Source organism: Oncorhynchus nerka, linkage group LG20 (assembly GCF_034236695.1).
Source record: "Oncorhynchus nerka isolate Pitt River linkage group LG20, Oner_Uvic_2.0, whole genome shotgun sequence".
In the NCBI taxonomy this organism is placed as follows: Eukaryota; Metazoa; Chordata; class Actinopteri; order Salmoniformes; family Salmonidae; genus Oncorhynchus; species Oncorhynchus nerka.
Genome location: NC_088415.1, coordinates 69,984,699 through 70,011,984, shown reverse-complemented (window position 1 = coordinate 70,011,984; position 27,286 = coordinate 69,984,699). Strand labels below are relative to the sequence as shown.

The window sequence follows — 27,286 nt, the reverse complement described above, 5'->3', positions numbered from 1 at the left end:
AAAAGTAAGTTAACTCTGTAGAGTATGGCTTTTTTGGTTGATTAATTGTTAGTATCATAATATGTCATATTAATAGTCATATTATGACTGACTGTAGGTAACATGTCTTCCATTGTTTTCAGGGGGAACCTGGAGAGCCCAGTCCCAAAGGAAGCCAAGTATAAAACAACACGTGTGTTTAGTCCTTTTGCTTTTTAGATGTGTTCATGACTTATATTTTAAGAAACAGCAGTTAATGGTGTTTTCATTTTTCATCGTCACCCTCCCATTCTCTTTCTCTGGGGTGAGAGGGGGAATAATGGTGTGCCTGAGACCCCTGGGAGTATGTAACCTTTCCCCACTCTCGACTCTACTTGAGGGGCATGCATTACTCGTAACTGATATTGATGTTCACACTGCCTTTTTAGACTCTGATTTCATGTTTTTCCATCTCATTGTCGCTCTGTAGGGTGAAACTGGGCTCGGAGGCAGCAAAGGAGAGGTACGTTTCATTAGTTTGTAAATATCTCACTTCTCAAATGTAACTTATTTTCTTCTTCAGAAATCTGCCTATACAGACCTACAGGTCTATTTTGAAGACTGTAACCCATTTTCATCTACAGTTTTCATGCGAGTAAAGTCATAACATATAAAACAAATATCACGATCGGCTAATTCCTTCTTTCGACATTGCGGTATCTTTTTGTGTCAGTAAAATGTATTATGTGAGAAATAACCATCATATCGAAGTAAATTTGGAGTCACACAATGAAATTGTGTGTCCCACTAACACTCGGGAAACCACGCAGTTTAAATTTGGCTACAGAAACATTTTGATTAACTTCACAGGGTGGTGAAAGTGCAAGGGTCTTATTCTGGTGACATGATGATCGATGCTGATTTGACAAATTAAAACATTTTCGCTCTTATCCATAATCTCATCATGTAGACTAGCCTACCGCCAGAGCCTATCTGTACTGTATCTGCGATCTGTTGGCTAGAGTGCACGTGCCAAGATCAGAGTAGGTACATTTACTATTTAACGCAACAGTTTTTGTGCCGAAACTATCCATAGAGTTGAAAATGCAATGGAAACACATTGAACATTAGATTTAAGCAAAAAAGTCCATTTTGTGTGCACTACGTCCTCTCCCACTGATTTATATCTGCAAGTCCGTTTGGTGGAAACACTACTGGTGGGGAAAGCATATATTTTCTTCATGCAGATTTTTGAATATTCGCATGAAAATGTGTCGCCAATTGGATGGAAACCTACGTAGCTACACAAACCACATTATTTCACCAACACTGACACAAACAAACAGAATACATTTATGATGAAGAGAAGGGAATCTATTTCAGTATATAGTGGTTAGTTCAGCTCCCCATAACCGCCTCCACTGTCTCATGCAAACTTCTTGGTCTGTGACAAGTAGTCCATACATGTAATGTGGTTTGGACATTACCACTTATGCGTCACACTGCACATATTCAATGGAATCAAAAACATAAACAAACAGAAAAATTCTATGCAGACATTGGTTTTAAAAAGTAAAGTGAATTCTACAGACTGCAAAATTACAACAGGTACAGATGAAGTCGGAAGTTTACATACACTTTAGGTTGGAGTCATTAAAACTTGTTTTTCAACTACTCCACAAATGTCTTGTTAACAAACTATAATTTGGGCAAGTCGGTTAGGACATCTACTTTGTGCAGGACACAAGTCATTTTTCCAACAATTGTTTACAGACAGATTATTTCACTTATAATTCACTATATCACAATTCCAGTGGGTCAGAAGTTTACATACTCTAAGTTAACTGTGCCTTTAAACATCTTGGACAATTCCCGAAAATGATGCATGGCTTTAGAAGCTTCTGATAGGCTAATTGACATAATTTGCGTCAATTGGAGGTGTACCTGTGGATGTATTTCAAGTCCTACCTTCAAACTCAGTGCCTCTTTGCTTGACATCATAGGGAAATCAAAAGGAATCAGCCAAGACCTCAGACAAACAATTGTAGACCTCCACAAGTCTGGTTCATCCTTGGGAGCGATTTCAAAACGCCTGATGGTACCACGTTCATCTGTACAAACAATAGTACGCAAGTATAAACACCATGGGAACACGCAGCCGTCATACCGCTCAGGAAGAAGATGTGTTCTGTCTTCTAGAGATTAACCTCTTCAACCTATGGGGGCGCTATGTCATTATTGGATAAAAAAAAACGTGCCCGTTTTAAGCGCAATCTTTTGTCACGAAAAGATGCTCGACTATGCATATAATTGCCAGCTTTGGAAAGAAAACACTGACGTTTTCAAAACTGCAAAGATATTATCTGTGAGTGCCCCAGAACTGATCTTACAGGCGAAACCAAGATGAAACTTCAAACAGGAAATGAGCAGGATTTTTGACGCTCTGTTTTACTCTGGTCTCCTTATATGGCTGTGAATATGCTGTGAACGAGTTTATGCGCTCTGCCGTTCGTCCACGATGTCTGCAGCATTGTGACGTATTTGTAGGCATATCATTGGAAGATTGGCCATAAGAGACTACATTTGCCAGGGGGCCGTCCGGTGTCCTTTGTCTAAGTTGGTGCGTAATTCCCAGTGGCAATTATTTTACCATGCGATACAGAAGGAGACTCATTATTCCAGGAACGATACGTCTTTGAAGAGATATGTGAAAAACACCTTGAGGATTGGTTCTAAACAACGTTTGCCATGTTTCAGTCGATATTATGGAGTTAATTTGGAAAAAAGTTCGGCGTTTGTATAACTGAATTTTCGTTTTTTTTTGGTAGCCAAACGTGACGCACCAAACGGACCGATTTCTCCTGCACAAAAAATCTTTCAGGAAAAATTTAACATTTGCTATCTAACTGAGAGTCTCCTCATTGAAAACATCCAAAGTTCTTCAAAGGTAAATGATTTATTGAATGTTTTGCTGGTTTTTGTGAAAATGTTGCCTGCTAATGCTAACGCTAAACGCTAAATGCTAACGCTAAATGCTAAATGCTAGTTTGCTATGGTAGAGAAGCATACTTTTGAAAATCTGAGATGACAGTGTTGTTAACAAAAGGCTAAGCATGAGAGCTAGCATATTGATTTCATTTCATTTGCGATTTTCATGAATAGTTAACGTTGCGTTATGGTAATAGGCTTGAGGCTGTAGTCATGATACCGGATCCGGGTTGGCTCGACGCAAGAAGTTAAAGTACTTTGGTGCGATAAGTGCAAATCAATCCCAGAACAACAGCAAAGAACCTTGTGAAGATGCTGGAGGAAACAGGTACAAAAGTATCTACATCCACAGTAAAACGAGTCCTAAATCGACATAACCTGAAAGGCTGCTCAGCAAGGAAGAAGCCACTGCTCCAAAACAGTCATTAAAAAGCCAGACTACGGTTTGAAACTGCACATGGGGACAAAGATCGTACTTTTTTGGAGAAATGTCCTCTGATCTAATGAAACAAAAATAGAACTGTTTGGTCATAATAACCATCGTTATGTTTGGAGGGAAAAGGGGGTGGCTTGCAAGCCGAAGAACACCATCCCAACCATGAAGCATGGGGGTGGCAGTATCATGTTGTGGGGGTGCTTTGCTGCAGGAGAGACTGGTGCACTTCACAAAATAGATGGCATCATGAGGGAGGAAAATTATGTGGATATATTGAAGCAACATCTCAAGACATCAGTCAGGAAATTAAAGCTTGGTCTCAAATGGGTCTTGGTCGCTGCTGGTTCTTGTGCCTCTCCTGGACAAGATGGGTTACCAGGGCAACCAGGAGAGCCTGGATACCCAGGGAAACCTGTACGTGGACCACGAGTAGAAGCGATTTGCCCCAAAATGTCAATAGTCATTACCAGCTCATTATCGGATGTGAATATATTGTCTTTCAAGGGAAGCCACCAACTGATGACCACTTGATGAAGCTTTGTGCTAATGTACTTCTGAGTATGTTCCCTGCTATTTGTTTTAATGTATGACCATTATCTGTTGTATGTATTATTGAGGATTTAGACTGTTTCAAATAATAGACTCCAGAATGCTTGCTTAGGAATGAGGGCATTAGGCAATCATTGATTGTTTTTATTTTTTCACCAAGTGCACGTATCCAGGGCATTTCGAAATAGTGAGGATGTTCGTAATTGAAGATCTCAGACAGCATACAGCAGCATCCTGTTGGTCTACACATCATAACACCATGTTCACTGAACTACCCCCTGGTAACATCTGGAGCACTAGTGCAGCTTTCATTTCTGCATTTTGGAGAAAAAAAAACACATCCTCTGCAACACACATTGTTGCCTAATCTCTGTGTCTGGGTAGGACTCAGTACACATTTCTATTTAGACCACAACTCTTGGAGATACATAATAACATTCTGACAGTAGTGAAGAAAATCTGAATCTGGCCCTGAACTAAACAAATGCATAGACCTACTATTCATTGGAACAATGTATATGACAAAATAGCAACAATACAGCTCGTATGGTGTTGCCTGGCAATCCAAACTCTGTGCTCCAGCCAAACGCTACAACACGCCTACGAACATTAGTTTCTTCTCCGCAGTGAGTCTAGATCTGAGTACCTTCCTGACAATTTCTAGAAGGGAAACACATTCTAACCGTTCTGATTGGTCCCATAAAGCGATGGTTTGTTTTGTCGGCCACATATAATCCTATCCTTATTGTCCTTTTTCTATAAATGGCACAAAATTCTTTGTCTGACAACTAAAACGGAATTATTTCGCTGCTCTATGTTCACCTCATACTTCAATATGAGATTGCCATCATTGAAATATTAAAAATATTATTCTAATAGTGCTGATCATGATGACAGATATTCTTGGCAAAATCACAAAGTTACATTATGACACGTCAACTGCTATATCTTTTTTTGTTTTGTTTATTTATTTAATTTGTATTAGTCTTTAAAAAAATTGAGGGTAGATCAGCTTTAATAGTGCATATAAAATGTAGATTCCATCAATGTAATCTGCATAATTTCCAATCCCCCATAAATGTTCTGGGTGTTTATATATATACAGTGGGGCAAAAAAGTATTTAGTCAGCCACCAATTGTGCAAGGTCTCCCACTTAAAAAGACGAGAGAGAGAGGCCTGTAATTTCCATCATAGGTACACTTCAACTATGACAGACAAAATGAGAAAAATAATCCAGAAAATCACATTGTAGGATTTTTAATGAATTTATTTGCAAATTATGGTGGAAAATAAGTATTTGGTCAATAACAGAAGTGTATCTCAATACTTTGTTATATACCCTTTGTTGGCAATGACAGGGGTCAAACGTTTTCTGTAAGTCTTCACAAGGTTTTCACATGCTGTTGCTGGTATTTTGGCCCATTCCTCCATGCAGATCTCCTGTAGAGCAGTGATGTTTTGGGGCTGTTGCTGGGCAACACGGACTTTCAACTCCCTCCAAAGATGTTCTATGGGGTTGAGATCTGGAGACTGGCTAGGCCACTCCGGGACCTTGAAATGCTTCTTACGAAGCCACTCCTTCGTTGCCCGGGCGGTGTGTTTGGGATCATTGTCATGCTGAAAGACCCAGCCACGTTTCATCTTCAATGCCCTTGCTGATGGAAGGAGGTTTTCACTCAAAATCTCACGATACATGGCCCCATTCATTCTTTCCTTTACACGGATCAGTCGTCCTGGTCCCTTTGCAGAAAAACAGCCCCAAAGCATGATGTTTTCCACCCCCATGCTTCACAGCAGGTATGGTGTTCTTCCGATGCAACTCAGCATTCTTTGTCCTCCAAACAGGACAAGTTAAGTTTTAACCAAAAAGTTATATTTTGGTTTCATCTGACCATATGACATTCTCCCAATCTTCTTCTGGATCATCCAAATGCTCTCTAGCAAACTTCAGACGGGCCTGGACATGTACTGGCTTAAGCAGGGGGACATGTCTGGCACTGCAGGATTTGAGTCCCTGGCGGCGTAGTGTGTTACTGATGGTAGGCTTTGTTACTTTGGTCCCAGCTCTCTCCAGGTCATTCACTAGGTCCCCCCGTGTGGTTCTGGGATTTTTGGTCACCGTTCTTGTGATCATTTTGACCCCAAGGGGTGAGATCTTGCGTGGAGCCCCAGATCGAGGGAGATTATCAGTGGTCTTGTATGTCTTCGATTTCCTAATAATTGCTCCCACAGTTGATTTCTTCAAACCAAGCTGCTTACCTATTGTAGATTCAGTCTTCCCAGCCTGGTGCAGGTCTACAATTTTGTTTCTGATGTCCTTTGACAGCTCTTTGGTCTTGGCCATAGTGGAGTTTGGAGTGTGACTGTTTGAGGTTGTGGACAGGTGTCTTTTATACAGATAACAAGTTCAAACAGGTGCCATTAATGCAGGTAACGAGTGGAGGACAGAGGAGCCTCTTAAAGAAGAAGTTACAGGTCTGTGAGAGCCAGAAATCTTGCTTGTTTGTAGGTGACAAAATACTTATTTTCCACCATAATTTGCAAATAAATAAATTAAAAATCCTACAATGTGATTTTCTGGATTTTTTTTTCTCATTTTGTCTGTCATAGTTGAAGTGTACCTATGATGACAATTACAGGCCTCTCATCTTTTTAAGTGGGAGAACTTGCACAATTGGTGGCTGACTAAATACTTTTTTGCCCCACTGTACCTCTTGTGTCTGAGCCGTTGAATTGCTACTCTACTTTGTCTCTATACTGGCGCTTAGCTTGTTTGATTGCCTTGCGGAGGGATTAGCTACACTTTGTATTCGGTCATGTTTCCGGTCACCTTGCCCTGGTTAAAAACAGTGGTTCGCGCTTTCAGTTTCACGTGAATGCTGCCATCAATCCACTGTTTCTGGTTTGGGAATGTTTTAATCGTTGCTATGGGTACGACATCGTCAATGCACTTTCTAATGAACTCGCTCACCGAATCAGCGTATTCGTCAATGTTGTTGTTTGAGGTGAGTCAGGGGTGAGGTAATCGATAGTAAGGCTAATGTAGGGTTGACCACCCCTGCTTTTACTGGTCTAGAGATCAGTAGTTGCAAGAAACCATGTGGCTTGAGCCAAACATTTTCGATCAGCTTTAACCTGGTTTTACAGGTTTGGGATTTCAGTCTTGGAAAATAATGTTTGTGATGACACTTTGTAGTGAGGCACGGGAACCTTCATTATCCTCAGAAAGCCAGGCCTCTCAACAATTTGAAATGGCATCATGTCCTTTGCAATGTAATATGAAAGGGCTGCAGTGAGGTCTTGAGCATGTTTTGATATAGTTGCATAAACTGCCTGCCTTTTAAATGCTTGCTCGAGTGTCTGTGTCAGATGTAGATGAGGACGGGGCCCACTATGTAAACAAGGGAATAGCAAATGTATTATTATTATTATGTGTTACATTATTATTCACTCACTCTGTCACTTGTGCTCCCTCGCTGACCTCTAGGTCTACAGGCTGCTCGTTATGGCGCACACTTGTCACCATCGTTATGCGCACCTGCACGTCTTCAGACTCACCTGGACTCCATCACTTCGTTGATTACCTGCCCTATATATGTCACTCCCTTTGGTTCCTTCTCCAGTCATCATTGTTTCTGTTTCATGTGTGTGTATTGTTCGAGGTTCTTGTTTTGTATTATGTTCTGTTTTATTTTATTTACATTTACATTTAAGTCATTTAGCAGACGCTCTTACACTCACTCCCTGAACTTGCTTCCCGACTCTAAGTGCACGTCGTTACTCACTCTCTCACACACAGGATCTTCTGTTTTGCATTTGAGTATATGCAATGACCCCATGCACAATTGACGTACTTACAAATGCGTCTTAAGACAGTGATAGTAATTGCAATGAGCCCAACAATTGACATAAATACAGGAGTCTTGTGTAGTGTTTCTCCTGTTGGAACATTTTTACAACCTAGTCGATGACTGATGGATTTTAAATTAACAAAATATGTTGGTTGGGTGACTAAACTACATAACGTGTTATCGTGTGCAATGGGAGAATAGAGTCTGCAGACACACGGCACATACAGCAGCAGAACGTGTAGTGATTTTACAAGAGTAGATAACACCGAAAGCTTCAGTTTACATTAATGACAAGCTATTTGCTGTCAGAGCAGCTCACAAATCACTGCAACTGTACATAGCCCATCTATAAATAGCCCAAACAACTACCTCTTCCCCTACTGTATTTATTTATTTAACTCCTTTGCACCCCAGTATTTCTACTTTGCACACTCCTCTACTGTCAAATCTACCATTCCAGTGTTTTAATTGCTATATTGTATTTACAGTGCCTTGCGAAAGTATTCGGCCCCCTTGAATTTTGCGACCTTTTGCCACATTTCAGACTTCAAACATAAAGATATAAAACTGTATTTTTTTGTGAAGAATCAACAACAAGTGGGACACAATCATGAAGTGGAACGACATTTATTGGATATTTCAAACTTTTTTAACAAATCAAAAACTGAAAAATTGTGCGTGCAAAATTATTCAGCCCCCTTAAGTTAATACTTTGTAGCGCCACCTTTTGCTGCGATTACAGCTGTAAGTCACTTGGGGTATATCTCTATCAGTTTTGCACAATTTTTTCCTATTCCTCCTTGCAAAACAGCTCGAGCTCTGAGGTTGGATGGAGAGCATTTGAACAGCAGTTTTCAGTTCTTTCCACAGATTCTCGATTGGATTCAGGTCTGGACTTTGACTTGGCCATTCTAACACCTGGATATGTTTATTTTTGAACCATTCCATTGTAGATTTTGCTTTATGTTTTGGATCATTGTTTTGTTGGAAGACAAATCTCCGTCCCAGTCTCAGGTCTTTTGCAGACTCCATCAGGTTTTCTTCACGAATGGTCCTGTATTTGGCTCCATCCATCTTCCCATCAATTTTAACCATCTTCCCTGTCCCTGCTGAAGAAAAGCAGGCCCAAACCATGATGCTGCCACCACCATGTTTGACAGTGGGGATGGTGTGTTCAGGGTGATGAGCTGTGTTGCTTTTACGCCAAACATAACGTTTTGCATTTTTGCCAAAAAGTTAAGTTTGGGTTTCATCTGACCAGAGCACCTTCCACATGTTTGGTGTGTCTCCCAGGTGGCTTGTGGCAAACTTTAAACAACACTTTTTATGGATAACTTTAAGAAATGGCTTTCTTCTTGCCACTCTTCCATAAAGGCCAGATTTGTGCAATATACGACTGATTGTTGTCCTATGGACAGAGTCTCCCACCTCAGCTGTAGATCTCTGCAGTTCATCCAGAGTGATCATGGGCCTCTTGGCTGCATCTCTGATCAGTCTTCTCCTTGTATGAGCTGAAAGTTTAGAGGGACGACCAGGTCTTGGTAGATTTGCAGTGGTCTGATACTCCTTCCATTTCAATATTATCGCTTGCACAGTGCTCCTTGGGATGTTTAAAGCTTGGGAAATGTTTTTGTATCCAAATCCGGCTTTAAACTTCTTCACAACAGTATCTCGGACCTGCCTGGTGTGTTCCTTGTTCTTCATGATGCTCTCTGCACTTTTAACGGACCTCTGAGACTATCACAGTGCAGGTGCATTTATACAGAGACTTGATTACACACAGGTGGATTGTATTTATCATCATTAGTAGTTTAGGTCAACATTGGATCATTCAGAGATCCTCACTGAACTTCTGGAGAGAGTTTGCTGCACTGAAAGTAAAGGGGCTGAATAATTTTGCACGCCCAATTTTTCAGTTTTTGATTTGTTAAAACAGTTTGAAATATCCAATAAATGTCGTTCCACTTCATGATTGTGTCCCACTTGTTGTTGATTCTTCACAAAAAAATACAGTTTTATATATTTATATTTGAAGCCTGAAATGTGGCAAAAGGTCGCAAAGTTCAAGGGGGCCGAATACTTTTGCAAGGCACTGTACTTAGCCACCATGGCCTATTTATTGCCTTTACCTCCCTTATCTCACCTAATTTGCTCACATTGTATATAGACTTATTTTTCTACTGTATTATTGACTGTATATTTGTTTTACTCCATGTGTAACTCTGTTGTTATATGTGTCGAACTGCTTTGCTTTATCTTGGCCAGGTCGCAGTTGTAAATGAGAACTTGTTCTCAACTTGTCTACCTGGTTAAATAAAGGTGAAAAAAGAATAATATATATATTTTTTTTAAATAGCAAGTTAGACAGACAAACCATTACATTTTCCTCCATTCCAAAGTCCCCACATCATGCATTGAGCTAAAAGTTAACTTACCTTGCAAGTAGTCACTGCCTTTCTTCCAGGTTTTCACACAAAACAACCCACATTGCATTCTGCACCTGCGTCAGACTGTTGCATACTTTGGTTGATGCTGGACAGTATTTTCCGTGAGTTTTTCAAACCGTGGTAATCCAATACGGTTTTAATGAAACGGTAATACTAACCGTCTGAAATTTTACCATGGTTTAAAACCAGTAACCGTTTCATTCCTAGTCCAAACACACCAAGACAGTTGTGAAGAGGGAATGCCTATTCCCCCCCCAGGAGACTGAAAAGATTTGGCATGGGTCCTCAGATCCTCAAAAAGCTCTACCTCACCGCCTGGTATGGCAACTGCTACAGAGTGTGTATGGCCCAGTACATCACTGGGGCCAAGCTTCCCGCCATCCAGGACCTCTAAACCAGGGAGTGTCAGAGGAAGGCCCTAAAAATTGGCAAAGACTCCATCCACACTAGTCATAGACTGTGCTCTCTGCTACCGCACGGCAAGCGGTACCGGAGCGCCAAGTCTAGGTCCAAAAGGCTTCTTAACAGCTTCTACTCCCAAGCCATAAGACTCCCGAACAGTTAATTAAAATGGCCACCCAGACTATTTGCATTCTCCCCCCACCCCCATTTTTACACTGCTGCTATTCTGTTTATTATCCATGCATAGTCAATTTACCTCTACCTACATGTATATATTACCTAAATTACCTCGACTAACCTGCGCCCCCGCACATTGACTCTGTACCGGTACCCCCTGTATATAGCCATGCTACTGTTATTTTATTGTCGCTCCTTAATTCTTTTTTTTTTCTTTGTATTTTTTCTTTTAGTTTATTTTGGTAAATACTTTCTTGACACATTGTTCTTAACTGCATTGTTGGTTAAGGGCGTGTAAGTAAGCACCAGCTGTCAGAGCAGCTTACCGATCACTGTACCTGCACAACCAATTACCTCATCCCCATAATGTTAATGATCCTCTTGCTCTTTTGCACCCCAGGATCTCTACTTGCACATCATCATCTGCACATCTATCACTCACTCCAGTGTTAATGCTAAATTTTAATTATTTCGTCTCCATGCCCTATTTATTGCCTTACCTCCTTACACTTCTACATTTTTACACACTGTACATAGATTGTTCTATTGTGTTATTGACTGTACGTCTGTTTATGTGCAACTATGTGTTGTTGTTTTTGTCGCACTGCTTTGCTTTATCTTGGCCAGGACGCAGTTGTAAATGTAAATGTAAAATGAAAGATGATCAATGGAAACAGGATGCACCTGAGCTCAATTTCGAGTCTCATAGCAAAGGGTCTGAATACTGATGTAAATCAGTCCAGAGTATTCCTCCTCACTATGAGCTCTCTGCAATCAAAAAGCAGCCGGTGCTTTTAAATGCAAATATTTACACTACAATTCAAAAGTTTGGGGTCACTTAGAAATGTCCTTGTTTTTGAAAGAAAAGCACATATTTTGACCATTAAAATAACATCAAATTGATCAGAAATACAGTGTAGACATTGTTAATGTTGTAAATGACTATTGTAGCTGGAAACGGCTGATTTTTAATGGAATATCTACATAGGCGTACAGAGGCCTATTATCAGCAACCATCACTCCTGTGTTCCAATGGCATGTTGTGTTAGCTAATCCAAGTTTACCATTTTAATAGGTCTAATTGATCATTAGAAAACCTTTTAGCAATTATGTTAGCACAGCTGAAAACTGTTGGTCTGATTAAAGAAACAATACAAGTGGCCTTCTTTAGACTAGTTGAGTATCTGGAGCATCAGCATTTCATGGGTTCGATTACAGGCTCAAAATGGCCAGAAACAAAGAACTCTTCTGAAACTCGTCAGTCTATTCTTGTTCTGAGAAATGAAGGCTATTCTATGCGAGGAATTGCCAAGAAACTGAAAATCTCGCACAACGCTGTGTACTACTCCCTTTACAGAACTGTGCAAACTGGCTCTAACCAGAATAGAAAGAGGAGTGGGAGGCCCCGGTGCACAATTGAGCAAGAGAACAAGTACATTACATTAGAGTGTCTAGTTTGAGAAACAGATGCCTCACAAGTCCTCAATTGGCAGCTTCATTAAATAGTACCCGCAAAACACCAGTCTCAACGTCAACAGTGAAGAAGCTGGGGCTGCGCTTTGGGTCATTGTCCTGTTCAACAGCCGTTGAAGGGGAGAATGGCTCAAAATAATGTCTGGAACGGAGTGAATGGACTGGCATAAAACCCAAGGAAACAATTTGTTTAATGTACAATGCCTTCAGAAAGTATTCATACCCCTTGCTTGACTTATTCCACATTTTGTTGCGATATAGCCTGAATTCTAAATGACTTTTTTTTTAAATCTCACCAATCTAGACACAATACCCCATAATGACAAAGGGAAAATATGTTTTTAGAAATGTTTGCAAATTTACAAAAAATTCAATACAGAAATATCTCATTTATATAGGTATTTTACTTTGTAGAAGCACCTTTGGTGATAATTACAGCTGTGAGTATTTTTTGGTAAGTCTAAGAGCTTTGCACACATGGATTGCACAATATTTGCCCAATATTATTATTTTAAATTCTTCAAGCTCTGTCAAGTTGATTGTTGATCATTGCTAGACAGCCGTTTTCATGCTGGAAGGAAATGAACAGGTTTTCTCTCAGTATGCATCCTCTGTCTGTTGTACCCATAAATAGTGTGACCTGGTTAACTTTCATCCATCTTATTTTGAAAAACGTCAGATGATCAGATGAGCTATTTGGATACAGTTTGTTGTATACTTTTTATATATTTTGGACGAGTTCATACAATTGTCTTTCTCTTTTGCATTTCAAAACAATTGTATACATTTCTCCATGTATTTTCTTGTCAGAGAAAGAGCACTGTTGACTGTAAAGTATTTTTTTAATAAACCTTCTGTTACAAATTGAATCCCATGTTACAACCCTTTATGGTTATAATGATGAATAAGGTTCCAGAACTTCCTGTATTGAACAGTGTTAAGACAGCCCCTTGTAAGGGAGGCTATTAGGGAGGAGTTAATCACATATCACATATCTCAGCAGTAGCAACAACTCTCACACACAAAGATTCAACCTACTAGCGCTGACACACGAACAGAAAAACTACTTTCTTTCTGACAATCACATCAGCACCCAGAAAGGTCACATTGGTAAGTTGTTAATAAAGTATCACTTCATTTTCCAGTCCACTTGCAGCTTGTTTACCAATAAGTTATGTAGTAACAATGAGTACTTTCTAGTATTTACTTAAAATCATTTTAAGCAATTAAAGACATGAAAGCATAATCCCTAGGCATTTACTACATATATACTGTATATACTTAACATTTTAACTTGCAATTTGTAAATATATAGGAGGTAATAGCAGACCATCAAATCAAATGAAAACACTATATTTACACCCTCTTAACAGGTTAAGAGACTGACAACCATGGGGGAGTATGAAGACTTCTTGGCTTTTTTGAATGAGGACAATTATACAGATTATAACGACTCTGTAGACCCCAGCTATGTCATGGATGATATTGTGAAACTGTGTGGTAAAACTGAGGTAAACAGATTTGGAGCCAAGTTCATCCCAACATTCTACACCATCAATTTCCTGCTGAGTGTGGTTGGGAATGGGCTGGTTCTATGCATTATCTACAAATACGAGAAGCTCACTTCCGTCACCAACATCTTCCTCCTTAACCTGGTCATCTCTGACCTGCTGTTTGCGTCCAGTTTGCCCTTCTGGGCCACTTACCACTCCTCTGAGTGGATCTTTGGCCCGTACATGTGCAAGCTGGTGGGCAGCGTGTACTTCATCGGATTCTACAGCTCCATCCTCTTCCTCACTCTCATGACCTTTGACCGATACCTGGCTGTGGTCCATGCCATTAACGCTGCCAAACGGAGGAGGAAGATCTACGCCTGCGTCTCCTCGGCAGTTGTGTGGTGTATCAGCCTTCTGGCCAGCGTCAAGGAGTTAGTTCTGTACAACGTCTGGAAGGATTCTCAATCCGAACACTTTTGTGAGGAGACAGGCTTCTCCAAGGAGATCATGAACAAATGGAAGCTGGTGGGTTACTATCAGCAGTTTGTTATCTTCTTTCTACTTCCTTTGGCCATGGTCATGTACTGCTATGTTAGAATCACAGTCCGAATCATGTCAACCCGGATGAGAGAGAAGTGTAGGGCAGTCAAGCTGATTTTTGTGATTGTATTTGCATTTTTCGTGTGCTGGACCCCATACAATATTGTGATACTGCTGAGAGCCCTCCAGATCTCCAACAGTCATAGTTCTGAGGACTGCTCTGATGTGCTTGACTACGCTCTGTATGTGACTAGGAATATAGCATACCTCTACTGTTGTGTAAGCCCTGTTTTCTACACGTTTGTTGGGAAAAAGTTTCAAAGCCACTTTAGGAAACTACTTGCAAAGCATATCCCATGTCTGAAGAGTCATAACCACACTAGCCATAGTAGCCAAAGTAGAACAACTTCTCAGAAAAGCCCACATACCATGTATGTATACTAGAGAGGAACTGGTCTTTAAACCATTACTGGTGTAAATTGTGAATAAGGTATATACTTTTGAGGGTTTTATGTTTACTATCTCAAAGAATTTCTCAATCATAGCTATACAATTTGAACATGTAATTTCTTTTCTGTGTAATTTTGCTTCAGACTTTATTTACTCAACATTTTTTGCTAAACTGTAAATTACCAAAAGACACAAATGATGTTTGAAATATTTGAATCAATGTCTGCACGCAGGACTCGCTTTGGATAAAAGCGTCTGCTAAATGGCTTATATTATAATTGTTTTTACAAGAAGGTGTACATTTTATTTGCTTCAGGAGCTTGAGCTGTTTCTTTCCTTGTTTTTCTAAACAATCATTTTTATTGGATCACATCAAAGCAACACAATCGATAAATAAGAATAAAAAAGTCCCCTTTTTGAACAACTCTCTCTACTATTACGCATTTTGAATCTTTGCATTAAATTGTTGATAAAATACATTAATAAAGAGTTGTGAAATAATGTATTTACTCATAGCATGTGGTTCTGAATGTTGACTAACTGAATTTAGGTCTACCTGTTTTGAGAGATGCATATTCTATGCTCCATCAAACTATCTAGGCCTCTACCATTTTCTAGTTGGCATAACTATCATGAAAGAAAAACTATTTCTCCACTCTAGCTATTTTCAGAGCAGGCTGTTCTTGACATTACTCAGAACTCCCCTTCTCACACTTCCCTTAACAGAAACACCTTGGAGAACATCCTGTTAGTCAACCTTTTTTTCAAATATCACTTTGCTTAACATTTTGAGCTGGTTGCCTGGTAAGAGATTACGATGGTGTTCTCCACAAGCGTCTTAGGACTTGTCTGAAGTCGGTACAGCCGATCTGTACAGCCGATGTCTCTCAAATATAGGACAGACACATTTTTTTGGGGGGGGCTATCTGTTCCATGTAGTGAATCTGTTAGTCAATGCATTTGTATATTTTTTTAATTCTTTTTTTTATTTAACTAGGCAAGTCAGTTAAGAACAAATTCTTATTACAATGACGGCCTATACCGGCCAAACCTGGATGATGCTGGGCCAATTGTGAGCCGCCCTTTGGGAATCCCAATCACGGCTGGTTGTGATACAGCTTGGATTGAACCAGGGTGTGTGTAGTGACGCCTCAACCACTGAGATGCAGTGCCTTAGACCACTGCGCCACTCGGGCAAATAGCAGTAAGGCTAAATAAATGTTTCCAGCAAATATTACAGTACCAGTCAAAAGTTTGGACACACCTACTCATTCAAGGGTTTTTCTTTATTTTTACACATTTCTACATTGTAGAATAATAGTGAAGACATCAAAACTATGAAATAACACATTTGGAATCATGTAGTGACCAAAAAAATAGTTTAAAAAATCAAAAACATTTTATATTTGAAATTCTTCAATGTAGCCACCCTTTGTCTTGATGACAGCTTTGCACACTCTTGGCATTCTCTCAACCTGGAATGCTTTTCCAACAGTCTTGAAGGAGTTCCCACATATGCTGGACACTTGTTGGCTGCTTTTCCTTCACTCTGTGGTCCGACTCATCCCAAACCATCTTATTTGGGTTGAGGTCCGGAGATTGTGGAGAACAGGTCATCTGATGCAGCCCTCCAAAACTCTCATTATTGGTCAAATAGCCTGTACATAGCCTGGAGGTGTGTTGTGTCATTGTCCTGTTGAAAAACAAATGATAGTCCCACTAAGCGCAAACCGGATGGGATGGCGTATCACTGCAGAATGCTATGGTAGCAATGCTAGTTAAGTGTGCCTTGAATTCTAAATAAAATCACACTGTCACCAGCAAAGCACCCCCACACCATCACACCTCCTCCTCCATGCTTCACAGTGGGAACCACAAATGCAGAGATCATCCATTCACCTACTCTGCGTCTCACAAAGACACGGCGGTTGGAAACAAAAATCTCAAATTTGGACTCATCAGACCTAAGGACAGACTTCCACCGGTCTAAATGTCCATTGCTCATGTTTCTTGGCCCAAGCAAGTCTCTTCTTCTTCTTATTGGTGTCCTTTAGTAGTGGTTTCTTTGCAGCAATTCGACCATGAAGGCCTGATTCACGCAGTTTCCTCAGAACAGTTGATGTTGAGATGTCTCGGTTACTTGAACTCTGTGAAGCATTTATTTGGGCCGCATTCTGAAGTGTAGTTAACTCTAATGTGAACTTATCCTCTCCAGCAGAAGTAACTCTGGGTCTTCTTTTCCTGTGACAGTCCTCATGAGAGCTGAAAAGTTCTTGAAATTTTCCATGTCTTAAAGTAATGATGGACAGTTGTTTCTCCTTGCTTATTTGAGCTGTTCTTGCCATAATATGGACTTGGTATTTTACCAAATAGGCCTATATTCTGTATACCACCCCTATCTTGTCATAACACAACTTTTTGGATCAAATGCATTAAGAAGGAAAGAAATTCTACAAATTAACACCTGTTAATTGAAATGCATTCCAGGTGACTACCTCATGAAGATGGCTGAGATAATGCCAAGAGTGTGCAAAGCTGTCATCAAGGGAGGCTACTTTAAATAATCTAAAATATATTTTGATTTGTTTAACACTTTTTTGGTTTCTACATGATTCTATGTTTTATTTCAAAGCATTGACGTCTTCAATATTAATCTTCAGTGAAGAAAATAGTACAATTTAAAGGAAATCTCTTGAATATGTAAGTGTGTCCAAACTTTTGACTGGTACTGTATATACTGTATGTATTTTTTATACTTCAAGGGGTCTTAAAATTCCAAATCAAATAGCTAAATGATCCTTGGTATGACCTGGTTCCCTGGTAAGGGATTACGCCTAGCCCTGGAATAAAAAGCATGCTCATCGGAGGTTCTCCTCGGCATAATATGTGTCCGAGAAGCCAGCCCGAAAAATCTTACACACATCATTCTTCAGTGGAATTGTACATCAGTTGTTTACCAGATGGTTATGCTGACTTACAATAAGTGTTTCAATTTACAGAGGTGAGAAAACCACATACAAGCCTTACAAGAAGGACTTCCTTTGTTTTTGTGTGAATGTACGAGTCACACCACAAGTAAGATGCAAAGTACCATATTCAAAAGTACAAAGTAAGTCCTTTTTCGACAAAGAAGTAAATTATATGCCTTGATAGAAGTCAGGTAGCCAATCCTAGTTACCATAGAGGAAGACAATGTTAGGGAAAACAGTACAAGACAGAAATACTGCATTAAAACAGACTTTAGTAAATAGTCTGTTACGTTTAGAAGCAATTACTTTGTAATTGGGGAAGGTGATGCAACACGTAATAGGCAGATGCTGGAACTATTCATCACATAGTGCAGTGGTTCCCAAACCTTTTATAGTTCCGTACCCCTTCAAACATTCAACCTCCAGCTGCGTACTCTAGCACAGAAATTGTGAATAACTCACCACAGGTTAAAGAGAAGGGTGTGCTTGAAAGGATACACATAACCCACATAATGGGTTGTATTTGAGAGAGTCTCAGTCTTAAATAATTTTCTGTATTTTGTTTTCATGCTAGTGAGGGCCGAGAATCCACACTCACATAGGTACGTGGTTGCAAAGGGCATCAGTGTCTTAACATCGCGATAAGGACAAGTTAAGAAACTCTGAGCGCAGCCCTATCCAGAAATCTGGTAGTGGCTTCTAATTAAATTACATTTTAACAGAACCAATTGTTGCAATTTGAATGAGGCTCTCTTGTTCAGATATCAGTAAGTGGACTGGAAGCAGAGCATGAAAGGGATAACGAATCCATTTGTTTGTGTCGTCCGTTTCGGGAAAGTACCTGTGTAATTGCGCCCCCAGCTCACTCAGGTGCTTCGCCATATCACATTTGACATTGTCCGTAAGCCTGAGTTCATTTGCACACAAAAAATCATACAATGATGGAAAGACCCATGTGTTGTCCTTGTTAATGCAGACAGAAAAGAGCTCCAACTACTTAATCATAGCCTCAATTTTGTCCCGCACATTGAATATAGTTGCGGAGAGTCCCTGTAATCCTAGATTCAGATCATTCAGGTGAGAAAAAACATCACTCAGATAGGCCAGTCGTGTGAGAAACTCGTCATCGTGCAAACAGTCAGACAAGTGAAAATAATGGTCAGTAAAGAAACTTTAAGCTCATCTCTCAATTAAAAAAAATATGTCAATACTTTGCCCCTTGATAACTAGCGCACTTCTGTATGTTCTAAAAGCGTTACATGGTCGCTGCTCACATAATGCAGAAAATACAAGAGAGTTCAAGGTCCTTGCTTTAACAAAGTTAACCATTTTCACTGCAGTGTCCAAAACATCTTTCAAGCTGTCAGGCATTCCCTTGGCAGCAAGAGCCTCTCGGTGGATGTTGCAGTGTACCCAAGTAGCGTCGGGAGCACCTGCTTGCACGCGCGTTACCACTCCACTATGTCTCCCTGTCATAGCTTTTGCGCCATCAATACAGATACCAACACATCTTGACCACTAAAGTCCATTTGATGTCACAAAGCTGTACAGTACTTAAAAAATATAATTTCATGTTGTCCTGGTTTTCAGAAGAGGATGTCTTCCTTAATTGACCCCCCATAAACGTAACGGACATATACCAGGAGCCATGCCAGGCCCACCACATCTGTTGACTCATCCAGCTGTAACGCATATAATTCACTGGCTTGTATGTGAAGCCGTAATTGTTTCAAAAAATCTCCTGCGATGTCACTGATGCGTCGTGAAACAGTGTATTTTGATGAAGTCATTGTCTGTGTAGTTTTTTGGCCTTTTCCCCCAGCATTGTCCCAGCCATATTGCCAGCAGCAGGAATAATTAAGTCCTCTACAATAGTATGGGGCTTGCCTGTCCTAGCTACTCGGTAGCTAACCATATAAGATGCTTCTAGCCCCTTCTTATTAATGGTATCTGTTGCTTTTATACATGTCTTACTACTCGAAAGTCGTCTTTATTCTCGCTCAAAAAACTTCCGTGGCTTATTTTTCAAATTGTCATCTTTCATTTCTAAATGTCTGCGTAAGAGTGAAGGTTTCCCGCGAGAGAGTAATGGTAAATGTGATTGGATGTTAATTATTTGACTAGGCTACCTGCATTTGACATTGTGTTGATATTTCGCTGAACACTAGATGGTTTACTTTAATTTTGGGCTGTGAAACGAGGCTACTCGGGAAAGAAAGAAAATCACCCAAATTTATAGCACCGTTGGAAAATATAAATGTACTGTTTGAAAATGTGAAGAAAAAAAATCTTCATGTATAAAATATTTTTTAAATGTGAATCACATTTTTATTTGGCGTACCCCCCGACGGCATTGTGCGTACCCCTGGGGGTGCTAAGGGTCCTACACGGATCCCAAAAGGGTTCTACTTGGAACCATATGGGGTTATTCAAAGGGTTATCCTATGGGGCAAGCCAAAGTACCCCTTTAGGTTCTAAATAGCACGTTTTTTTCTAATAGTGTAGTGCTTTTTTTTACCCCTACTTTACATTGCTCTTTTTGAGGTTTTCCTATATAATTTATTCCATCCTGGCCAAATTTCCTCATCTGCTGGCATGCACCTCTCCTACGGTGCATTTGGAAAGTATTCAGACCCATTGACCTTTTCCACATTTTGTTATGTTACAGCCTTATTCTAAAATGGATTATACACTGCTCAAAAAAATAAAGGGAACACTAAAATAACACATCCTAGATCTGAATGAATGAAATATTCTTATTAAATACTTTTTTCTTTACATGGTTGAATGTGCTGACAACAAAATCACACAAAAATTATCAATGGAAATCAAATTTATCAACCCATGGAGGTCTGGATTTGGAGTCATACTCAGGCTGATCCAACTTTGATGTAATGTCCTTAAAACAAGTCAAAATTAGGCTCAGTAGTGTGTGTGGCCTCCACGTGCCTGTATGACCTCCCTACAACGCCTGGGCATGCTCCTGATGAGGTGGCGGTCTCCTGAGGGATCTTCTCCCAGACCTGGACTAAAGCATCCGCCAACTCCTGGACAGTCTATGGTGCAACGTGGCGTTGGTGGATGGAGCGAGACATGATGTCCCAGATGTGCTCAATTGGATTCAGGTCTGGGGATGGGCGGGCCAGTCCATAGCATCAATGCCTTCCTCTTGCAGGAACTGTTACTGTAATTTAATTATGCCAATGTGCTTTCATCAATTGAATGCCCTTAATCTATTTTATGAACATTTCTAAGATTTCTTGTTTGCATAAAATAGACGCAGACCAGTTTTTCAATAATAGGTAATATAATTTATTCTCGGAGCGCGCTCCCACTTAATCACGTGCAGCAGTTTATATACAGATCATGACGTCATTTCATTGCTTTAACAGAATCCCCTCCTCTCGACCGGGACAAAGTAAGGTGAAAAGTTCATTCTAACTTACTAACACACTCCCAGATAACTTTTGACCCCTCAACATTATCGATCACCACTGAACTGACAGTTTTAATTAGAAGAAAACCTAGGAATGCACTCACTGCCTTATCTAAAAACCCCAGAGCTAAGTTTCAGTAGGTTCAACGTTAGGTTAACGACCTTATCTGTTTTCACAGTCCACAACCCATTCGTTTCTTCCTAGTTGGAATGGTGTTCATTAACTTTTATTACTCCTTGTCCGTGTCTCACAATCCCACCTTATGAACTCATATAGTTAATCAGATATAATAAAACAGAGTATAAGTTTACTTAGTTACAGTTCCATTTAAAATTATTTGTTCAGTCATATTAATCATAATTTCCTAACAGGAACTGCTGACACACTCCAGCCACATGAGGTCTAGCATTGTCTTGCATTAGGAGGAACCCAGGGCTAACCGCACCAGCATAAGGTCTCACAAGGGGTCTGAGGATCTCATCTCGGTACCTAATGTTAGTCAGGCTACCTCTGGCGAGCACATGGAGGGCTGTGCGGCCCCCCAAAGAAATGCCACCCCACAACTGACCCACCGCCAAACCGGTCATGCTGGAGGATGTTGCAGGCAGCAGAACGTTCTCCACGGCGTCTCCAGACTCGGTCACGTCTGTCACATGTGCTCAGTGTGAACCTGCTTTCATCTGTGAAGAGCACAGGACGCCAGTGGCGAATTTGCCAATCTTGGTGTTCTCTGGCAAATGCCAAACGTCCTGCACGGTGTTGGGCTGTAAGCACAACCCCCACCTGTGGACATCGGGCCCTCATACCACCCTCATGGAGTCTGTTTCTGACCGTTTGAGCAGACACATGCACATTTGTGGCCTGCTGGAGGTCATTTTGCAGGGCTCTGGCAGTGCTCCTCCTGCTCCTCCTTGCACAAAGGCGGAGGTAGCGGTCCTGCTGCTGGGTTGTTGCCCTCCTTCACATCTCCTGATGTACTGGCCTGTCTCCTGGTAGCGCCTCCATGCTCTGGACACTATGCTCCATGCTCTGGACACTATGCTGACAGATAGTCAACTTGACAACTTGCTTGGCTAACATTACCTGTTAGCTTTGTACAAGGCCAGGGGATTGTTTGAAAGAGAAACGCACATATTCTACTATGAGAAAGTACTCCCTTATTTCTGCTTATCATCACCTTTTATAAAATGACAACAATGCCCTGCTAGTCGAAGCACTGTTTCCTGAAGCATTCTGCCCTGTTCTGAAATAACTCTGAGTGTACCGTTATGTTGTGCCTGGATGTTTGGTCAGGACGTGGCGTTATATGAACTTGTTCGTTTTGATTGACTCATTACTAAGCACTTCCCCGCACAAAACACATTGAGGGAGCTCCTCGTTAATTCTCAAAGTTTATATGAAAGAGAAACTCATCGGTGTATTGGCTTTTCATGACTATTGAACTCAGTCAGAACTTGTTGCTAGCATGAGTCCATTAGGCGAGTGGGAATGACAAATCAGTGGCTGACAGTGCATCATCTGCTGTCGAAAGACAGCCCTGCAGCGTGTCGCGGAGTGATCTTCAAGATAACTCCAGAAAAAGAATTGGGTAAACCACCATCACATTCGCGCAGCTGCCAAACTGAGCAGAGACCGCTGCAAAGCAGAGAGCGCACTGAGCAGAGACCGCAGTTGCACTTGGCCAAATCAATTCCCTAAATAATTATACAATTACTATAACATGTCGCGACCCACCATACTTTAAGAAAGGCTGCAATAGGGATATCCAAAGTCAACCTATATTTACCACAGGCGATCGAGTCACGTGCAGCTGCACCCCAGAATGTATGATTATTTGTGTCCTGCCATTTGTGGGCAGGATTAAAACAAACCCATCCTTAATTTACATTGTGATGGTCACAGCCAAAAATCTCACAAAACTCAGTTTTGGACAAAACTGACTTCCATGACCAAAATGATCCTACTTACACTTTGTAGTCAATTTTGAGAGTAGAATAAGTGTTTCTGACTCATATCGATGCCACATTGGGCTGTTTTAAAAATGAGAAGTTGTTTTTAGGGGTAGTTGCTGTTAAAAGTTACTGTATACTGACACAACCAGGGCAACTCAACATAAAAGACCAATTAAAAGTGTCCACATAATAGAGCAACACAATCCCAAACATGACAGATAAGAAGATACAAAGCCCCTAGGCTATATGAATATAAAGATTTTATTTTTTTATATTATTTAACCATTATTTAACTAGGCAAGTCAGTTTTAAGAACAAATTCTTATTTACAATGACAGCCTACCAAAAGGCCTCCTATGGTGATGGGGGCTGGGATTAAAAATTAAAAATATATAAATATAGGACAAAACACACATCATGACAGAGACAGCACAACACCACATAAAGAGAGACCTAAGACAACAACATAGCAAGGCAACAACACACGACAACACAGCATGGTAGCTACACAACATGACAACAACATGGTAGCCGCACAGAACATGGTACAAACATTATTGGGCAGACAACAGCACAAAGGTCAAGAAGGTAGAGACAACAATACATCACGCAAAGCAGCCACAAATGTCAGTAAGAGTGTCTATGATGGAGTCTCCGAATGAAGAGATTGAGATAAAACTGTTCACTGAGTGTTTGTTGCAGCTCGTTCCAGTCACTAGCTGCGACAAACTGAAAAGACAAGCGATCCAGGGATGTGTGCGCTTTGGGGACCTTTAACAGAATGTGACTGGGAGAACGGGTGTTGTATGTGGAGGATGAGGGCTGCACTATATATCTCAGATAGGGGGGAGTGAGGCCTAAGAGGGTTTTATGAATAAGCATAAATTAGTGGGTCTTTCGACGGGTATACAGAGATGACCAGTTTACAGAGGAGTATAGAGTGCAGTGATGTGTCCTATAAGGAGCATTGCTGGCAAATCTGATGGCTGAATGATAAAGAATATCTAGCCGCTCGAGAGCACCCTTACCTGCCAAACTATTAATAATGCCTCCGTAATCTAGCATGGGTAGGATGGTCATCTGAATCAGCGTTAGTTTGGCAGCTGGGGTGAAAGAGGAGCAATTACGATAGAGGAAACCAAGTCTAGATTTAACTTTAGCATGCAGCTTTGATAGGTGCTGATAGAAGGACAGTGTACCATTTATCCATACTCCCAAGTACTTGTATGAGGTGACTACCTCAGGCTAGAGGTCGTAATCACAGCAGTTGGGAGAGGGGCATTCTTCTTACCAAACCACATGACATTTGTTTTGGAGGTGTTCAGAACAAGGTTAAGGGTAGAGAAAGCTTGTTTGTTGTAAAGCAATTAACACAAAATCCAGGGAGGGGCAGCTGAGTATAAGACTGTATCATCTGCATATACATGGATGAGAGAGCTTCCTACTGCCTGAGCTATGTTGTTGATGTAAATTGAGAAGAATGTGGAGCCTATGATTGAGCCTTGGGGTACTCCGTTGGTGACAGGCAGTAGCTGAGACAGCAGATGTTCTGACTTTATACACTGCACTCTTTGAGAGAGGTAGTTAGCAAACCAGGCCAAAGACCCCTCAGAGACACCAATACTCCTTAGCCAGCCCACAAAAATGGAATGGTCTACTTAAATGTAAATGTAAATGTCTACCATATCAAAAGCTTTGGCCAAGTCAATAAAAATAGCAGCACAACATTGCTTAGAATCAAGGGCAATGGTGACATCATTGAGGACCTTCAAGGTTGGAGTGACATATCCATAACCTGAGCAGAAACCAGATTTCATACCAGAGAGAACACTATAGACATCAAGAAAGTCAGTCAGTTGATTTTTTCCAACACTTTTGATAAACAGGGAAAATAGAAATAGGCCTATAACAGTTAGAATCAGCTTGATCTCCCCCTTTAAATAAAGGACGAACCGTAGCTGCCTTCCAAGCAATGGGAACCTCCCCAGAAAGGAGAGACAGGTTAAAAAGGTCGGAGATAGGCTTGGCGATGATAGGTGCAGCAACCTTAAAGAAGAAAGGGTCTAAACCATCTGACCCAGATGTTTTTTGGGGGTCAAGTTTAAGGAGCTCCTTTAGCACCTCGGACTCAGTGACTGCCTGCAGGGAGAAACGTTGTTGCGGTCAGAGGAAAAAGAGGGAGAAGCATCGGGGATAGTCGCATTAGAATGGGTGGGAGATGAGGAAATGTTGGACGGGTAAGGAGGCATGGCTGAGTCAAATAGGAATCCTGACTTAATGAAGTGGTGATTAAAGAGACCAACCATGTGCTTCTTGTCAGTAACAACCACATCATCAACTTTAAGGGAAATGGGCAGCTGTGAGGAAGACGGTTTATTCTCCAGGTCATTAACCGTTTTCCAGAACTTCTTGGGGTTACACCGACAGAGAGAGAACTGCTCCTTAATGTAACTAACTTTGGCCTTCCGGATAGCCTGAGTGCACTTATTTCTCATTTGCCTGAATGAGAGCCAGTCAGCCTGAGTATGCGTGGGCCGAGCCTTTCGCCAAATGCAATTCTTGAGGTGGAGTAACTCTGCAAGATCAAAGTCAAACCAGGGCCTTAAACTGTTTTTAATTCTCATTTTCTTTATGGGGGCGTGTTTGTTAACAATATCACTGAAGACGCTGGAGATGAGAAGCAGGTACAGGGAGTACACATTTAATGAACGGACAAGTGACAGAACAGCGTCAGAGCAGGGAGAACAAAACGACATGACGACAATAATGCTGAAGCGGGGAACAACCTCGGGAACAGACCGATATAGGGGAGGTAATGAAAAGCAGGTGATTGAGTAAACGCCAGGGAGGGAGAGCGGGAGCGGGAGCAGGCGTGACACAAAAAGCGGTGTAATTTCTAAACAGTTCACCCGATATGGATGAAAATACCCTCAACTTAAAGTTGACCGTCTGCACTTTACTTTTCAGTATAGAGTATAAAGCCAAAAGAAGAAAAAATGCTTCACTGTCCCAATAATTGCGGATGGCACTGTAAATGGAGTACACAGTGCAATGAAATGCTTGCAGGTTAGTCTCTCGACAATGCAACAACAACAGAAAAAGTAAGTAGCTAAGTGAATAAAAAGAACAAAATAAAAGCTCAATTAAATAATTTCACCAATTTAATAATAATGCAGTTTTTCCACAAATACAGTGACTATACAAAACAATAGGAACACCTTTCCATGACATAGACTGACCAGGTGAATTCATGTAGAAGCTATGATTCCTTATTGATGTCACTTGTTAAATCCACCTCAATCAGTATAGATTAATGGGAAGAGACAGGTTAAAAAAGGACCTTTAAGCCTTGAGACAATTAAGACATGGATTGTGTGTGTACCATGTGTATCAAGAATGGTCCACCACCCAAAGGACATTCAGACAAATAGACACAACTGTGGGAAGCACTGGAGTTAACATGGGCCAGCATCCCTTTGGAAAATTTGACAAATTGAGGCTTTCCTGAGGGGAAAAGTGGGTGCAACTCAATATTAGGGAGGTGTTCCCAGTGTTTTGTACACTCAGTGTAGTTACATAGCCTATATGGAAATAACAAATATGATACAATAATGTTTACCTGTAGAATGGAATAGGTTATAAGGCCTTCTTGATTCATTTCATTTTGTTAGTTCTACCACCTCAACGTTGCTCATTTTAAACCGGGTTAAATGTTGTCGAAAAGTTCCGCTTCAGTCCACAGGGGGGCAGAGTGTCACTGTCAGAAGATAAGTGCTTCAGTCAGAAAAAATGTATCTCATCCCTTTGGTCTCAGCTAGCTAGCCAGCCAGTAGCTACCGAAGTGGCTAACCAGCCAAGCTAGCTAAAGAAACAAAAGCCATGAAATACACTAGCTGGAAATAAACACTTCCCCTAATATCATGACTCATATCAACATCCTAGTTTGCCCATTCACTGAATATACTGTTAAATAACTCTGATTGACACCCAATAGTTTAAGGATGCTGGGCGCTAATCCAAGCTTATTAGCATTAGCAAACCCTCATCATGAAGGAGACTAGCTAAATAGCTACCACCAACCCTGCACAAACCCGTGGGGCTAACTCTGCCACTGCTGCTCTTTGACTTTCAGCCTGATCTACACTCTCTACCTTATTCAA

General features: G+C 40.8%; 1 protein-coding gene across 1 annotated transcript; it reads left to right on the top strand.

The window, feature by feature from the left end:
- Nucleotides 1–13,277: 13,277 nt before the first annotated feature.
- LOC115103037 (C-C chemokine receptor type 3-like) lies at nt 13,278–15,273 on the top strand. Its single transcript, XM_029623621.2, has 2 exons — nt 13,278–13,392; nt 13,656–15,273. Exon 2 carries the CDS (start codon nt 13,674–13,676, stop codon nt 14,760–14,762), a length of 1,089 nt encoding a protein of 362 aa, XP_029479481.1. The 5' UTR covers nt 13,278–13,392; nt 13,656–13,673; the 3' UTR covers nt 14,763–15,273.
- The last annotated feature ends 12,013 nt before the right edge of the window (nt 15,274–27,286 follow it).